Consider the following 18628-nt stretch of genomic DNA (forward strand, 5'->3'; position numbering starts at 1 on the left):
AACATAAGACACTTCAGCTCCAAATGACAGAGTCATCTAAGCGTGATGTTTTTTACACTAAATTAATGCCAACAAAAGCAAGTAGGAAATACACTGCATGTTTATGTTTTGCTATAGGAAACAGGCTGCATATCTCTCAATAGAATTATAATATTATGAGAATTAAAGGGAAAAAAAAAGACTATTATTGTAACAAGCCTGTTCTTTTGTTTGGTGCTCTGAAGTTACCATATTTTTTTCTCAAGTTAGACTGTAAACCCCTTAGGACAGACAGAGTCCAGGTTACAGATTGTCAGCACCAGGTGTACCACATTGCTCAAGTACTCAAATGTCACAGTGATTTTTTTAATAGGTGAAACATTGTGAATTACTTATGTCACCAATATAATTGTAGCTCTGCTTCTGGATCACCAGGTTTTTTCTCCCCAGTGACCTCTTTCAGGTCAACTCTCATCTTTTCTAACACTCAGATTTCTTCCTCCTCCCATAAACTGCAGCAAGATGCTGTCTTATCTCTTGCTATCTTTCTTACAGTAACAGAGTCAGGGATATTTGAATAGGGAGCACATGAAGCATTTACCACCACCTGTGCATCTTCATGCGTTGGCTCCACCTGGGGATGAGCCACCTGATCAAAAGTTACATGACTCAAGCTCTCTCCCTGTAATTTATACATTAACGACACAGGGCATCAGCGAAATGCATAGCAGGATATACAGAGTTCATCTACATCTACAGTTAAGCTCCTTTTAGGACCTATTTTCCCAGAGATGTAAATACAGGTCAGTTACAAGTCACTTACTGTTTCAAAAAAGATCTCCATCATGCGAACTCTCTTCTCCTCATAGCTCAGACCTTTTTTCTTGGACTAGAACAGGAAAACAAACAAAAAACCCCAACAAAATCCCCCAGTGAATTCATGCATTTGAATAATTAACATCTGCTCAGAATTTAAACCCGTTTACCTATAAGTTGTATTTGCCATCCTTAAAAATACTTTACCACTAACCCCAGACTTCCAGAAAAACTACTTCCCAAAGAATTATTACACCAAGCTAATCTACCAGCAGTCTATTAAACTGAAGGACCTATATTCTAAGTTTGGAACCAACCTTCCATACAACCCAACCCAGCTCAAGCCTCAATGTGACTTGCCATACCCATATCGCTCCTTGTTTTACCTTACTAGATTAGAAAAACATGTATATTTACACCAATTCTCAGCAGCTCACCCACACGTTTAATAGTCCTTAAAAAGATAAGAAGGAATATCTTTGGGGTTGGGTTGTGGTTTTTTTTAGAATTGGGTTTTATCTTGTGATATACAGACATTAGTGCGAGATCTAGGCCATTTAGCATTTAGGGCTTGTTTTAAAAACATAAAGCACTTTTGAGGTACTACCTCTTTCTTCAAATCTCCTACTCAACTTTAGAATTTCAAGGTCACATTTTAAAAACTGTGTTTCAGAGAAGCAAAAGGCAGAAATGACTACTCACAAACTAACACCAGCAATACAAAACTGAGAAATACCCTCTTCTGACCACTTTAAGAAACACTATTTTGACATGCCTATTGTAAAATCAGGGTAAAAAGAATGTCACGGAGAATTGGAGTTTTAATAGCGTTTAGTATAGTCCTCAACAACCCAAAAGCAGTGGCCATAACATTAATCTGGAATGTTTCTCCTTGCCCCACTCCCGGCTTCACAGGCTGCAAGACCCTGCACCTCTGCATGCTGCTAGGGGAAACTGAAAGGAGGACAAAGAGCAAAATAGAATGCTGGCCAAAAAAGGTCTCCCTATAAAAAGAGAGAGAGAGGGAGACAGACAGACAGACATATGTATTGCTGCCCTTGAGTCTATGGAATTGGAGATTTTAGTAACATGGTGCTTTGAGAAAGACGACATGGGTTTATTTCCAAGCCCTGCAGAAAGGAGTCAGTACCATTTTTTTGTTCCTAACCGCTGCTTCCTTCTTAAATAAATCATGCGGTGGGGCAGTGTAACATCCTAAATCCGCATCAAGAGCAAAATGGCCAGACTGATATTTTTAAAAATAAACTAAAAAACTAGCTTACGCAGCTAGAATGAACACACAGACATGAACAGAAGCAATTCAGTATTACATCTAATAGAGGCATATTAGTATTTTTTAAAGCCTCCCTTCTACTTTAGCCAGTGACATCCTTGTCAGCATCGATGTCACAGCTGTCCCCTACGTCAGCACGTCACAGGATGTACAGCCACCATGGACACTGCAGTAGGAGCATGAACAGAAGACAGACCGATCATCATCTTCCTCCTGCCTTCCCAAGCAGCCCTAACACCGTCAGCAGGAACAGAAACAACACCCACACGCACATGGCGTGGAAGTGAAGCCGTGCTCCTGCACGCACGGCGCCAAGCCTCAGGCCAGCCCTCCAGCAGAGATCAGGAACAGCGCCGCGTGCCTTCCGAGAGCTTTTATTAATTTTCACACCGATTCCTCCTACCTCTCTGCCAGGTGTCCCACACCGTGACTACCGCACACACCAGGCCCACCCACCCCCGCCGTGCCGAGGGGGCGCAGCGCTGCGGGGGGCACAGCGCGGCCCCGCCCGCTCAACCGGGGCTCGGCGGGACGGGCGGGCACCGTGTCCGCCCCGAGCGACCGCGACGGGCCCTGCTCAGCCAGGCGCCAGCCGGGAGCTACGTCGCTCTGCAAGAAACCAACGAAACGGCCCGCGCCGCGGTCACGCCGCGCCCCCGGGCCCGCCGCCGTGGGCCTGTGTCGGCAGTCGGGGGGGCCCAGCCCGGGAGGCGCGGGCCGGGGGCACCGGGAGCGCTGGTGCTGCCTGGCGGCCGCTGGGAACTCGGGCCCGGCGGCGGGCGGGCACCCCCGCCGCTCCCCCTCAGCGGGCCCAGGCCCGGCGGCGGGCGGGCGGCCCCGCCGCTCTCCCTCAGCGGCCGCAGGGGCGGGGACAAGGCGGGCACCCCGCCGCTCTCCCTCAGCGGGCCGGCGCCCGGCGGCGCCCTCAGCGGGTGCGGGGGCAAGGCGACGCACGGCCGACCGTTACCGGCCGCCACCGTCGACTGCGCCGCCCCCTCCCTCAGCCCTGCCCGGCGCCGGAGCCAGTGCCGCCGCGCCCGCCCCGCGGCTCCCTCGGCAGCCCCGCGGCCTCGCTGCCCGCCCGGCCCCGCGGCCCGGCTCACGGCGCCAAGGGAGCGGGAGGCGAGCGGCCGGCACCGCCGCGGCAGCCGCTTACCATGTCGCCGCCGAGGCGGGTGCAGGGCGCGGTTTGATTTCGGCGCCAGCGGGCGGGAGGAGGCGGCCGCAGCCCCAGCCGTGCGCAGCGCAGCCCGCAGCGCCGCCTGCCGCCCCCCGCCCCCGGCCGAGCGGCCGCCTGGTGCCGTAGGGTAAAACTGAGGGAAAAAGAGGCGTGAAGTGACGGTCTGGTTTGTGCGCCTTGTGCAGGCGGGTAATGCTGCCCACGGCGTAGCTCCTCGCCTTTGTATGGAGCAGCCTTGCCGTACCAGCAAGCTGGGCATCGCTTCTCTCTCGGTTTATGTATGGCAATACCGGCGAGCGTGTGTTCGGTGGATTTTTTTTTTTAAACCCGAACGGTAGGCACTCACAGACAGGTGCAGCTGAGAAGCGAAACGCGGCCTTTATCACCAACTACCTCAGAGTTACACGTGGTGCAAGTCACAGAGAACACGATGAGAGGCCAGGGCTGTACGTCACTTTGGCATTGCCCAGGCTTTAGAGCAAAATCTCATTTTGCCTTCATGTGTTTCTCAATACCTACACCTTTTATATTTTGTGTAGAAAGGGCAATGGGCAATGACATCTGTCAAGAAAATTGCAGTATCTTCAATATATATTTGCTGTATTATCGAACACAAAGTTTTTAAAATCCCACCACCATTGGGTGGGATCATCAGGGAGGAAAATACTTATTTCTGAACCCGCCTGCAGCTGTGGGTTTGCAATGGGACACGGGCTTTACACCCCCCGGCAGCTACTCCTGCAAGGCCAGGCACTGGCCCCATGTGCCAGCGCTGCCCGGGGTGTGCACAGCGTGTTCTGTTTCTCTCTGAGGCCCAGCAGCAAAGGTAAAATACAAACACGTTAACGGTGGTCTAAAATGACGTGTATGGTACAACTAGCCTCTTACAGGAGCAGCAGGATGTGGAGAAATAAAACCCTCTTTGCCCATGAAAGCAAAGGACCTGGGCACATCTGGTGTTCCTTGTAATAGTTGTTCATTGAGATGACTGTTCTAGCGACTCTAATTACTTACAGTTTGTTTTAATTATTATTTGTGCTGTAAATTAGCTTCCTTCAGCTGCAGCAGTTCTGGGAAATTGCTTTTGCAGTTTAACAGCAGCGGGTTCATACCTGCCATACTAATTCTAGCGTTTAAATTGAACAAATGAAAATGCACAAGCTGGAATGTTCAGGCAGTCCCCATGAAGGTTTTCCATTGCCTTTGCGAGGTGCCCCCTCCATGAAAGCATGAAAGCTGACATTCACTTCGGCGATCCTGTTCCTATTGTCCGCACCAGTGTATAATTAAAAATGAAATGCAAGTTAGAAAGGACATTACTAATGCAAAGCTTAACATTGGTACAAAACACAAAGCTGCTTGCTCTTTAATGATTTCTCGTGCGTCGTGTTTTCAACTCGCTAACTTGCGATGAGCTCTGTTGGCACGCCTCCTCATCTCTTGTGAAGGCTGGTAGTCTGTCCCCTGGCTTGTCCCTTCCTTTGGCCAGCCCTCAAAGTGAGTATGTCCCCACGCTCCCTGTGCCAGTTGTTTTCCTCCTGTCACCATGCCCTCCTCTCCCCAGGATGTGGGCCCCTTCCTGGCTCTTCACAGCCTGAAATAAAACTGAGCTTTGCTTCTTTTTTTTATCACTGCCAAGCAGACGGTTGCTACGACATTTGCAAAGCACCTGTTATTGCGTGGGCTTTCTCCAGGCGACAGTGTGAGCAGCAGAGTGGGTGTCAGAGCTGAACATGCTGCTGGGAGAAGAGGAAGAGGAGAGAGAGGAAGGGGGTTTCAGAGGGACGCTCATTCTGAAGCGGCTTGGGGCACACACCTTGCATCTTCTGTTCAGCCCCCGTGAGGCAGCAGTGCTCCCATCCCTATGTCAGACCTGACAGTAGACTGGCAGCAAACACCCAAGTCTCAGCCCCAGATGGAGCCAGCACACAGCCAGAGCACACACCTGGAGCCACAGCTGGAAGATGTTCCTGGTTTCAGCAGTTGCATGTGATCACAGCCACCAAGCCAGCATGGCAGATCTGCCTCTGAAACAGAAGGTCATGCTTTTGGGCGATGGTGGCACAGGAGGCTCAACAGGTTCTCTCTGCCTGCGCCCCTGGGGACAGCCAGGCTCAGCTGCCCCAGTGCGCTGGCAGCCCTGAAGCCCTTTCATGGCCAAATCACTAGGCCTGATTTACTCGGTAATAGAAGGTTTCTTGACGCCTCCCAGATTTTGCAGCATCAGATCAAAACTAGCTAGTTTGAAAGACCATGGGATGGAAGAGGTCCCAAATAGGGAGAATACACAGGAGCATCTCATGCTTTGTCATGTGAGGGTGGTTTTCCGTTACTGAGTAAAGTGGGATGAATGACTCCTAAAATACATAAAAGTCGGACGTTTTTAATGGGCTTCAGAACGTCAAAACGTGATATTTCACAAAAATTCTAATCATACTATTACTATAAAAACAAGACAATGGATGGAAATACTGTGGAAGGGGACTCACAACTGTGCCTTTCAATTAGAAGATTGTTCTTGTTTCCCTGTGATTTCAAGCTTTAGCAGTTTGGGCTGAAATTTTCTGCACTAGGTGTCTGACTGAAATTTCCAAGGACCAGCCAAACCAGTTTTTCACTGTTCCTGAGGTAGAGAAAATACATTGCTTTGTCAGTGTTAAAATATGCTTAGATGAGATGAAATTTGTACCCTTCTTCATTTTGTTCTTTATGTAACTTTTGTAGTTGCTTTCTCTAATTGAATTAAATTCATAAATTCTGTTTTGAAAGGACATTAAAGTGACAATGGCAGGCAGGAATGTTAGGAAGTAGGAGAATGAGAATTGTCCTGCTGCAATTTTTTTCCTTTCATGTATCTGCACCATAGTGCAGTCTTTAATTACAAAAGTATTTATTTCAGCAGAAGGGAAGAATTCAAGCTGAACAGCAGATCAGTTTATTTCCAGAAAAGTAATAGCAAACCTTCTGAGTCCTGTGGCTACCTCCCACAACATCTGTATGACTGACAGCAAAAACATGCTTCAGTAGAGCTTGAGGATGGACGACAAGGAGAGCTCTAGGAGATGCTCACCTGTGGAAGGCGATACCAACTTCTCTGAGGTCCAGGCAGTTTGTGGTGGGATATGGTCGGGTATGAGCATCCCACAAAGGCCAGTCCCTGCAGCATCTGCTGCCTCACTTCCTTCTGAGATGAGTGTTTGGACTGTAAGCAGACGTTCTGCCTGTAAACATCTAACTCGGTGAGAAACGCTAGCTGGCCACGCTCCAAAACGTACTGCTTCCACAGCTTTGCTAGCAGAGCTGCTGAAGTAAGCGCTTACCGATTCATTTAGGTGAGTAGCTTAAGTACTAAGGGTTTGGTAACTAGACATTTCACTAAAAGAACAACTGAGCATTCATATGCCTAGCTTAGCCAACAGATCTGAGAGTCAGCAGCCTTCAGCTGGAGGTAGCAATGAGCAGCAAGTGCTGAGTATCTCTTCCACCAGCACAGCTGGGGCCTGGGGAGAACATCTGTCCACAGAAATTACATTGACTGTTGCGGTTCACTGAGACCATTTTGTCTGGTGCAAATTAGGTGCCATTCACATGAACTGTCAGCAAAACTATGGGGACAGTGTCATATGGAGCAGCACAGCTGGATGTGAGAGAGAACTTCAGCCTAAGGGACAACAAAATGTTTTTGAACATGCAATGATACGTTGTTAGTACTCTAAAGAGATCCGGGCTAACAATGGGTGTCCAAAATACATGCATGTGTTTTGGCCTTACTCTCCCCAACATACTAATCGGTGAGACTGAGTGCTGTATTCTTGTTTACAGAACTTCCAAAAGATGCTGCTGCCGCCTTTGGGTCAGTATTCACCTAAGTACCATGGGAAAGCCAAAGAGCAAGTTGGCCGTTTACTGCAGAATTTTCCTGGTGAAGGGCAGCGCTCCCCAGCCTCAGCGTCCTGCCTGATTTTGCTCAGTGGTGGAGAACCTTTGCTGTAATAATCCAGGGGGCAGAAATAATTTCTAGCCTATCATTGAGAAAAGAATGGGAATGCAACAAGAGTCTTGCCTACACAGCCCTGTGGCTTCAGGGTATCCTGTGCTATTTCTTCTGTTCTTCGTGACCTTGGGAACGAACAGGTGCTCTGCAGCTCCGAATGTCAACCCAACACTGCTCTGCTTCAAGCAGTGAGGGTTTTTTAGCTGGCAGCCAAATAAAGGCTCTTGTAAACATCTGAAATTCAAGGCAGATAGCATACTCCAGTAGATTCAGCACCATTTTCTGGACATATATTATCTGGAGACTGACCGAAAAAAAAAAAAAACCAAACCCAACCCCAAACTGATCTGGTATGTTGCACTAAGTTTGCCTTCAGGAGAAAAAAATGGCCTTCAAATGTGGCTGCTGACATTCCTTATGACTTGCAAGAAAAAATAACATGGGATTCCTTTAGAGGGTTTGGGGGCAAGGTCCATGAAAAAGGATGGCTGCTCTGTATTTCAGCCGTCTCATTTCTGAGTGTCCCACCACCGGGCAAACACAACACCGAGTCTGATGTCTCCGGTCCCCTCCAGTGAGATTGGTTCCAAGGCACGTGATGCATCTGAAGGTTCTCTCTTACTTCATCAGCAAGTTCCCAATCACACTGAGTTCTCCAAGGATTCTGGTTTGGAGAGTTCACCAGTGACCCAGAAGATACGTGTACAATGTCAAATGAAAGTTAACAGGAGCTGAAAATCTGTTCTTACAGGAAAGGAGTCGAAGTGAGCTCCTAAGGCAAATTTTCTGTTCTTCTACAATAACTTAGATTTGGCTTTTTGCAGCAGACCCTTGAAAGATTATAGTACACTCCTGTATACTTTCATGATACAAATGGAAAAGCTTATAGCTCATAATCTTACTGCCACCAATGCAACTGTTAATTTGGATTACTGAACTGAAGAAGGAAGGGAGGAGACAAGGAAGCTCCAACCCCCCACCTTCTTCCCACGAAGAACCCAAGCCTCTTTCCTCTGTGTCTACATAAAAGCTTACACCCATGAAACAATCAGTTTTCTTGGCCTGTGGTGTCAGGGTTTCGTTTTGGAAAAAATTACCTATCTTTCTGCATTATGGAGCTATTGTTAGGGACAGTGAGTATGAGACATATGAAAAATAAATCCTCAACCATGAAAATAACAGAGGAAACAAGCTTTATTTTTATTATTTGAAATTTTTGTGCGTGGTAAAGGTACACATTTGACTCTGGTTTTCCTACATTTCCAAGACAGTAATTTTTTTTTAATTGTCAGCTAAAGCATCAAGAATACCGTGGCACACAGGAAGCTAAAACTACACACACACACACACACACACACACACACACACATGCGCGCAAACACGTTGATGCAAGTCTTTCATCCTTGACCTTAAGGAGACAAAGTCTGTATTTAGCCTCACAGGGATTAAAAAAAAAAAACAACAACCAACAAGAACAACAAAAAAAGCCACCCCATAAACAGGTGAGAAGAATATTTCATTATGAGTGTCAAGAGAGTGCAAGGCTGACATGAACACAAAACATATGAGATTGACGTACAAAGATGGAATGTACAAACACCTTAAAAAAAATAAAAAGACAGACTCACTCCCAGAACTGGAAAGCTGCAGCGTATCAACTAGTAGAGGTTTCTAACAGGGGCTACTGCCATACACCGTGCAGCTTGGGGAACATTCCCATGTCATAAAGCCAAAGCAAAAGTGTCAGGGTTAAGGCCGTGTTGCTCACAAACATCAACTGAAGTGCTGCACATTCATCAGAAATAACCAATTAGGAACCTTCCTACTTCGTAGCACAAATACCTTTCATGCACTCATTACAAATGGGCCAAAACAATCACTACTCACAGCTCTTGAAGAAAATTTTCAGTGTACATCATGATTTCATTACTAGCTGTAACCCACAACTGAAAGTGATTTCTTTATAACAAACACGATATATCGGGCACTTATAGTTCTTATTATGGCAACACTAGATCCTTCGTTATAAAAAATATTGACATAAAATCCAAAGCTTTTACAGAACAGAAGAGCATTTACTAATAAATAACTCTCCATCTACATTAGGCAAATGCTTGCCTAAACCATTTTTCTTTTCTTTTCTTTTTCAGCTACATTGCTGCTGGTTTAGCCTATGTAAAAATCCCCTACTGTTTATATTGGATTTATCTGAATAGATCCTTTTATTTTAGTCACAAAACAATGAAAATACAGTCAGCTAGTTTGTCCTAAAATGCTCAAATTACACAAGATCTGATAACCTTTTGAGATTACTTTTGAGTTGAAGATTAGTTAAAAGAAGCACATACTTTCACCATTCATGCTGTGCTGCTAGTCAATTAGCATTCCAGGGAAGTCAAGGGAACATTTGGTTATACCTGAAATCTGGCAGCAGAATGCCTATAAAGCCTTTAATAAATGCTAACAACTCAGCAAATCAAGTAGTGCAATTTTGATGTTCACTTAATTGGATGAGCAAAATACGTGCCAGCTTTTTAGAAGAGAATTTCTGCTTTGGTTGCTCTTTGTAAGGTTTGTAAGCCAAGGGCTTTAGCGAAGTTGGCTTCAGCAGCACCGGAACAGCAATGTGTTTCTCAGTTTCCTGCTGCCAGGCAGATAAGGTCAGACTTTGGCAGGGAATGCCCTATGCCACTGAATTTGAAATTGTAGTTGGCAGCATTTGCTATCACAAGGAACTCCAAATTAGTGATGTTTTTCAGATGCAGTAAAGTGCTTCGGTGATGATAATGTCTGAAAACCCAAAATACTACTCAGTCTTAAGAAAAAAATCCACATTGCCCCTAACAGCTGTTAGCCAGATTGTAAGGGGCTTGTGTGCAGAATTCCACGTTTGATCAGGATGCACTGGACTGACACAGGTTATACAAAATCCTGGCAAACAAGTCAGGGGACTGAAAATCTTTTGAAGAAAAGTGTATACATGGAATAGGACAGCCTTAAGTACATATGTTTTGATATACAGGTTCGGGTCTGACTTCTGTGCTTCTCAGAGTTCCTGGCAGCAGAGGATTTGGCAATGTTTCCTGAGTGGAAACCATGCAAATTTAGTAAAATGTTACTACAACAATCCAAATTTGGAACTAGATTTGATTAATATTATCCATAACTGACAGCAACAGCACATGTCTCATTTTCTTTTAAAGTTTTCATCTCGAAGAACCTGTGTAACCTCTTCTCTTTGTTAATAAATACAGTTAAAACGCTACGTACCTTTTCTTCATTGAGAAATTTGCCATTTAAGGGCATTCCAATGTCAGAAATTGTTTGTTTGCCAGAAAGTTGCTTGTAAGGACACTTCAAAGGAAATTACTTGATCATCAGAAAATTTGATTTACAACTTTGTTAAATTTTGATAGGACAGTTTATTGTGTAATGACTGAGATATCATCTTCAGAATTTTAGGACAAACTCAGTTCAAGCAGAGGATACTATATTCTCTTGGTAATAACAAACTTGAATTTTAACATTTCAAAAATGTTACCACCAGTTTCTTAGCTACATTATATAGTCCAAACCTTAAGCCTGATACACAGAATATTTATTCCAATGAAATAAGGAAACTTATCTTTGCACGAGAATTTGTAAATTGGCTCTATGTGCAGAAAATAAACAAGGGAAAGAAGAGGAAATATCTTTAAGAAAAGGTAATAAAAAACAGACAAACTCCACATTTAAGAACCTTCAGGTCTGCATTTTTACAAGTAAAATGCATCTTTACAAAAAAAACCATTAGGTTTTCTCAAATTCATTGAAACAACAACCTTAACCTTTTAGAAATAAGACAAATACTTATAATGAGTAATATAACAAAGATTTCTTTCCATTTTGCAAACATGCTTAAAATACTCCCTTGCTCCTGACCCAGTGCCCTTTTGTTTCAAGGCCCTAAAAATGAGAAAAGACAGACAGTGCTTCCCAGGCTATTGTTGGCATTGGCAGCAAGCTCACCAGCTCCTCAAACGAGGTTTAAGAGTGAGCACCACTCTATCTGTGTTAGGCTATGGTACCAATTCATCCTTTGACCATTGGATTTCAAAAAAAGAATAAAGCAAATGCTACTTTAAAAAGGACAAGCTCACACTTAAAAAATATTAAAAACAGAACCATGAGTGTAAGCATTTCCAATTAAATTAATACCTCAACAAAGAACACAGTAGAGAGATCTGGCAGGAAGAAGGGAGGGACATTTTTCAGAGTGCTGCCATTGTCAAATGGCATACATACGTTCCAGTTTGCTGAAATAACCTACATTTACTTTTTGTTTATTTTTGTGTCAATCAGTCATACATACATACATACAAACAAATTGGAACAAATCTCACAGTCCTTATTTTGTCCTCTAACAAAATTCCCTTTGATGAAGGACTTCAGGAATTGGTTCAAATTAATTCTTGTTCGCAGTGTTTTGTGTTTTTTTTCTCATGTAAAAACAAATAGCTTTGGTAACCCTTGGCTTTCCTATACAACCTCTGTTTACCACAGTTCCTTTGGCTGTATAATGTAGGTCCTCCATAGGGGTACCTCTCTGGCTTTCTGTCCTGTGTGATGCTGCATTTTATTTTATTAGTTAATACAGTGAGTTGCCTTAAGGAAACATGGCAATGAACACATACGAAAGAGTGGCACACATGAGGTTAATTGAGTTGACATTGTAATAACCCTGATCCTAACGAACTAGTTTGGTGTCAAAAGGTCTGTTGTTACACAGAAATTCAGCTCTCACTAATATATCACTACAATTAAGTTTTTCCAGAGCTTTAGAAATGTCAGGTCTCTGCAAAGTCCTTCCAGCACATTGAGCAAGAGGAAAAGTGAAAAACAAGCACATGAAACAATCCTTCATTAATCCCACACAAGTAGGGAATTTGCATTGATTCTCATAGTGCTAAATGTTGAGCTGTGTTAGGTCTGACAGTTAGAGCTAGACGGATTTTGTGAGACTTAACCTTATACTAAAAGGACCTACTTGTTATAGATAGTAAGACTGAAGAATGTTAAAAGTGTAATACCTACCATGATAATGAGATTTAGAAGATTCCCAGGATCACCTCTGGGTTAAATAATGCATAACAACGATAATTCTTCAAATTTGGAAGCTCTCAGCTGGAGCTACCTTTTGCAGTCTTCAAAAAGCTTTGGGGACTTTTCCCAAATGTTTCTCATTTTTGCCTAATTAATTAATTCCAGTTCCATTAGTTGCAGTTTGCATTTAATATCGCGTTGTCTTTATGAATTCAGTTAAAGAGGATTTTGTGTATTAACCCTTGCAACAAAAAGTTCAGTGAGAAACGTAAGAGGTGCAAGTCCTATGTAAACAAGGTAAGTTTGGAAATTAACACAAGAAGTCCGTAAAAGACTCCTTCATTATTAAAAATTAACTCAAAGTAGGAGATATCCTGCATTGGATCTCTAGGACCAGTCTTGTCTTAAGGGTGGACGATTATCCAGTTCCCCAGCTCATTGCTACTGTAAGTATCGATACACCTTGAAGCAGTGATTTCCGGAGTCTGCAACTACAACGTGGCCATCTGAAGTAAGGGCCAGACCTTGGGGGCCATACAGTGGGTCAGCAGAGGTGTTAATGTAGGATAAAAACGATCCACTTCCGTCAAAAACCTTTGAGGGTGAGAAAGCACAGAATAAATGTTATGAATAAAAAAAAGGAAAATAGAGGATGCAAGTCTGCTCTCAATTACACTTCTCATTTCAGAAATGGTTGATATACACTACAATAAACAAGGGCATAATCTGATCTGTTATTCTGATAATATACAAGTTGATATAGAAATGTATTTTCTTATTAAAAGGAATTAATTAAAGCTGCCAGGATCTTTGGCAAGAATTAAACATGTAATGAAATAATAATAAAAAGAGCGCTTTGGCTGTTCCTTGTTCTCAAAATAGTAAACTACAATAAATCAAACTCAATCAGGAACTCAGCCAACACCTTGTCTTCCTAACAAATATTACTGTTGTGGCTACCGTGACTCTTAGGTTCCCACACAGAGAAAACCAGGAATTTGTTTACGCTGTTGACACTGCTTCCTGAGAACAACGCATAAGCAGCTCCCTCATTTTTATATTCAGTGAAAATAATACATTCACTCAGATATTCTTTGGCAAGTAGGAAGACTTGGTGATTAGCACTTGAAAGACAGAAAGAGTGCAACTCTCATAAATTAAAAGCAGAGTATTTTCTCAGGATTTTAAAAAGATTATAAAAACCTGCTGCATTTGCCTAAGGGTCTGTACAGATCATTTGATTGTTCATGTTTTCCACCACGTCTCCAATCTTCTGTTACGGTGATTATAAATTACTATCATGTCAGCAAGCCTCCTAAGTCATCAAACAGCTTTTAGGGAACTTTTTGGGAGACAAAAGCCCTGGTCACGGTAACCACCTGAGCTGCTAGCAGTCACACGGGGAGGTCCATGATCTGACACCACCAGTTCTAAAAGCGGACAGACCAGCGATGAGGCACGTAAAAGACTGCGTTAGAAACCACATCACTTATAATGCCGCTATCGTGTTTCTTGGGAAGTCTGAAGACTTGAATGGCCAGAGTTATTAATCCAGTAGTTTTCCTGATCAAGCACCTTTGAAATACAGAAATTTCTACCTGTATTCGGCTGTTTCCCCAATCTGCTACGATAATATTTCCATTAGAATCTACAGCTACTCCAGTTGGTGCATTAAATTGTCCATTTCCTTCTCCATTTGATCCAAACTTCAGTATGAATTCTCCCTCCTGGTTAAATACCTGCATGGGTTAAAACAAAATCCTGAATATGGCATCATACCAAATATTACTAATCTACTACTCCCAGTCCACCTGTTAACAAAGCTAGAAATTGCAGAGTTCCCCCCTACACACACGCACATTGCAGATGGGACAAAAGATGCCCAGCTCTCCCTCCAGCTCCATTACACAGTATTTCCCTTCTCCCATAGGATCTGGATTAGCTCAGACACAGAGGTGGAGGGCCCCAGGAGCCCTTCTACAGCTCGTGCATCTCGAATGAAGAGCAGCTGGGGGCAGACACAGCACTGGGAGTCAGTCCTACAGAAAGAGAACTGAGCAGCTGCGCTCTTCTCTGACATTCACCAACGAACACCGGGAATCCCGGCGTGCTGCTCTCTGTACAGACAGTTCCACAGCTGAATTCTCTGTGACGGTAACAGGTTTAGGCAGCAGAAAGCTGGAACCGATGAATGACTGTTCTGCCAGTGACGTGCATGCACCAAGGGGACCAAGTGAGATACAGGATGTATCGTTTACATAGTACCAGAGACATCTGTTTTGGTTCATCCCAGACCCAGGCCCAGCTGGCCACAAGGTCCGACACTGTTCGTAGAGACCAGCTGTGCCTTGCCCAAAACGCAAGGACCTGACAAGTGGCAAGTGCACGCTTAAGTGCTAATAAAGTGGAAGATGTGAGGAAATCATCCTCTTCTTGAGCACCCACAGTGAACAGAGAAAAAGCACTTAGGGGAGTAAATTAATGAAGTACTGGGTTGGTGCCTCAGATGATTAAAGTAGAAAAAAAGTCAACTAAACCAACAAAACCAAACCAACGGGCAAAGATGTAGTGCTGTCTCCCTGGGTTAAAATGTGGGTGGCGAGTGGCCAAATGAGAGAGAAGTCTACGTTGTGTAGGATGTTCCGTAGAAGATGTCTGAAGGAAGGAACGTGCTTGAAGCTTAATGGGGGAGGGAGGCTAATGTTGCTGAGTGAGGATATTTAATTCGAGACACTGGTGGCAGGAAGAGGCTTTAGGACCTATAAGAGTGAAATGTATTTATTTACCTATAAATTTATTATTTAAAATGAAATGTACTCTCTACTCTTTTCCCCACCATCTAACAAAAAAACAAGAGGATCACTGAGATTATAAATTACTCTTCAGAGTGTCAACAATTATCTGTACTAATTTAGAGAACACTACAAAAATAAGAATCTTTTCCAGTTAGTACCAAATTGTAACAAATAACATTTGTACCCCACTGAGTCACACCAGGGAGAGATGGGGACGCTCTGTTCTCATTAAGAATGCAGTAATTATAAATTCACCAAGATGCCACACTTCTTACATCTCTTCACTTGCCTTTTTTCATTTTTGTTTGCCCTTGTTGTTAACTCCCTCCAGGCATTCTTGTTGCTACAGCAAGCCCTGCTGGTGGAGGGGTAATTTATGGAGTCATAGGCCTCCTGCTGCTAAACCATGTAAATAATCTTCAGGGCTCCTGCAGCGGTCTCAGTTTCGTTGTTGTAGTTGCTACTTCCTCTCTAATTCCAAGAGGATACAAGAGCCAGGTCACTATTCAAAAGCTGGAGGATTCAGCAGCACTCAGGACATGAGGGTGCCTACGCTCAGTGATGCCCCGTTCTGGGTGAATACGTAAGCTTGATCGTTTCAATTATGAACACTGACGAACTGGACTGAGGGTTCATCTTTCCATTCAACCAGACCAGGCAGCCGTTAGGTGAAATCCCAGGGATTTCACTGGTGCACGGACCAGCACACGTGGCCTGAGAAGCCAGGCAGGACAGTACTGCTGCTGCTGCAGCTGCTGCTGCAGCTGCTGCGTCTTGAGGGAGGGAAAAAGCGCAGAAAGTGACTGAAAGGTAATGTCATGGCCTGAAAACAAACATGCACAGGTGAGTCATTTCTGAAATGGCCTGTAGCTCCTTCGTATGCCTTTTCCACCACATGACATCTCATCCTCATGTATCCTTGTCTTGTTTGTTATTGGACAAACAAATATACCACCCTGTGTTACCATGACTGTTCAACAGGCCACGAGTCAGGACTTCCCGTGGGGGTAAGGACCAGTTCTGCCCGGTGCAGGAGATACTAGATGAAAACTGATGGTCTCTGTTACACAGTTAGGAATATCGGGTTGTAAATGGATCCACTGATCTTAAAGGTTATAGGTATGGAATTAAAAATTGTCAGGTGTCTTTACTTCGTTATAGTTTTATTCAACTAGAAATGTAGGAAGTTTTTACTGTGAAATTCAAAAGCAGTTAACAGACTTACTTAAAATAGGAAAGAAGATAGGGTAAATAAGAGGTTTAGCAGAGAGTTAATATAACAAAGTTGATATTATTTATCTCAGGTACATCTTATGTTTAAGCAACTGAATTAGAGAACATTATAGTGGCACCAAAGGTAATGGATTATATCTCCGTTAAGCAATGCACTTCATGCAAAGGTCTCGTTATGCCATCCTTGTATCACACCTCATACATATAGAGTGGGATCTCTTTGTTTTTAACAATTCTTTATTTTCCCCAAGAAAGTACCATGATAAAATAAAAAGCTTTCCAATTTTCCATTAATTGACAGTACCTTGACAGAATGGTTATGGAAATCTGTAACAATAATTTCATTGTTGCTGTTTACAGCTGCAAAATGAGGACCTGCAATGCAGAGAAAGAAAAAAGAATAAATAATACCACTACATCAAAAAGTTTGCTTAAATAATAATTAAAAAAAAAAATCAGCCTGCCAGAATATTGTATTTGTCTTCTGAGCAATAATAGTCACATTGGAAATATCAATCTTAAATTAAGAGTGACTCCATTTAATGTTTTAAAAAGCTCAGCATGCCTTTTTGAAAACAAAATTTCTATTTCAACCAGTTGTCAGCTAGTGTTATCTAATAATTTCTTATTCTTTCCTCTCATATACAGATGACTATGTTGATATTTATGTGCTTATTAACAAGACAAAGCATGTAGTGCTTAGGCATAAAGTTGGGTACACTGAAAGTAGCTCTCAAAAATGTTGATGTAACATCTTAATTGAAATCTGTGCTTTGTGCTCACTTCTTACAAGCATTTGAGCAAAGAAATTTTAGGATAAATACAAAATTACTTAAAAGAACACTCTCAGGGAAAAAAAGCGCAATTTTTACTATATGTATTGAAACTATGTGCGCAAACTTTAATAGAAATGGTAACTTGAAAACAGGCAAGTACCTGAATCAAAATAATTGGTGCTATTTTGAGTTATTAAACAGATCAGAACTCAGTTTCAATTTTCACAGTACATCAGTGTAAATTATAAAAAGGGTGAAAACCTTTACACTGAAAACATTCAAGTAATGACAATTCATTTGTGTTATGTAGCCTACCACCAAGAAGAGGTGGTGCCTTTCTCAAATGCAGTTACAGAGTATTTGCACACTTATTTTCAGGAGGTATTCTTGCAAATTTTAAAATGAAAGAAACTGGACATACCCAGAAAATTTTGGTGACACTTAGATGTATGTGTTAGAGCCAAAGCTCTCATAAATTCTATATATGGCACTTGTACCGTAACACATTGCAAAAGATCTCAACTAAGATAAAAGCAGTTATACCATTGATGCTATTTCTTATGCTGTGAAACAGTCAGACCATCAGACCAATGTATAACTACATATCCAGAGTGACCCAACACCTGCAAAATGACCTGCAGATGTAATTTGGCATCTTCATTTCAAATTTTGAAAGAACAGCTATTCACTCAAAAGATGTCAGTTCGTTATTTAAAAAAAAAAAACAACAAAACCAAACTTAATTGCATGTTCTAATTGAAAGACACCATGTGCAAGCAGTGGGTTAAATATAAATGGCAATTTCCCCAAACTGGCATTTTCCGTTTGCATAACTGTGTCTTCTAGATCTCAATCTTAACACTATCCCATTACACTAATTTTCTAATGGGAAGGTACCACTTATGGCATTGGTTAATTTGTATCTGATCACTGGAAACACAAGGCATGGTGTTTAAGCTGATTATCATGTACAGCTGAGTGTGGGCATTACAAAGCATTTATAAAATGCTAGTTAAGATCAGTCTTCCTTGGGTCACTGATCTGAAATGCTTCCAGGCACAGAGAGGTAAGAGAAAACAATCTGGTTACAGCTACATTTGCAGAACAGATGTTGCAGTCTTCCTAATCAATTAAACAAATGGTGAAGTGAATAAGAGCTGTATGTTTCATAGAACCTTTTGCCCACAGGAAAAATGAGTAGGATCCAGCGTCTTCAACATGCTCAAACATCATGCAAATGTGAGCAGAAGAGGCAAGAAAAGGGGATTTACATATTACCATCAAGTGTACCTGCAAACTGCTTGTCACCATTTCCTCGGCTACCGAACCTAGTGACTATTTTCCCATTCGGCTGGAAGATGAAGACACAGCATGCTTTGTTGTCCACTACAATGATGTGTCCGTTACGATCCACAGAAACACCTTTAGGGCCCATGAGCTTTCCAGACCCAATTTTGGCCTAAAAAGGAAAAAACAAAA

General features: G+C 42.8%; 2 protein-coding genes across 20 annotated transcripts in view; both read right to left on the reverse strand.

The window, feature by feature from the left end:
* The window catches only part of MND1 (meiotic nuclear divisions 1), a 44558-nt gene extending 41214 nt beyond the window's left edge, over window positions 1-3344 (reverse strand). Inside the window, exons 1-2 of one of the 2 annotated variants that reach the window (XM_037378433.1) lie at window positions 3246-3344; window positions 803-868 (exon numbers count right to left, since the gene is read on the reverse strand). In XM_037378433.1, coding sequence (XP_037234330.1) covers window positions 803-868; window positions 3246-3248 — 69 coding nt within the window. In that variant the 5' untranslated portion in view covers window positions 3249-3344. Of the gene's footprint in view, window positions 1-802; window positions 869-2492; window positions 2585-3245 lie in introns of those variants that run through there. The other variant, XM_037378438.1, reaches the window with a different exon arrangement.
* A 5095-nt stretch (window positions 3345-8439) lies between these two features.
* The window catches only part of TRIM2 (tripartite motif containing 2), a 117778-nt gene continuing 107589 nt past the window's right edge, over window positions 8440-18628 (reverse strand). For all 18 annotated transcript variants that reach the window (XM_037378513.1, XM_037378547.1, XM_037378464.1 and 15 more), the window contains 4 exons: window positions 18440-18608; window positions 16678-16748; window positions 13944-14084; window positions 8440-12939 (listed from right to left, as the gene is read on the reverse strand). In XM_037378513.1, the coding sequence (XP_037234410.1) occupies window positions 12787-12939; window positions 13944-14084; window positions 16678-16748; window positions 18440-18608 (534 nt within the window). In that variant the 3' untranslated portion in view covers window positions 8440-12786. The remainder of the gene's footprint in view (window positions 12940-13943; window positions 14085-16677; window positions 16749-18439; window positions 18609-18628) is intronic.

This window comes from Falco rusticolus, chromosome 1 (assembly GCF_015220075.1).
Source record: "Falco rusticolus isolate bFalRus1 chromosome 1, bFalRus1.pri, whole genome shotgun sequence".
Lineage (NCBI taxonomy): Eukaryota > Metazoa > Chordata > Aves > Falconiformes > Falconidae > Falco > Falco rusticolus.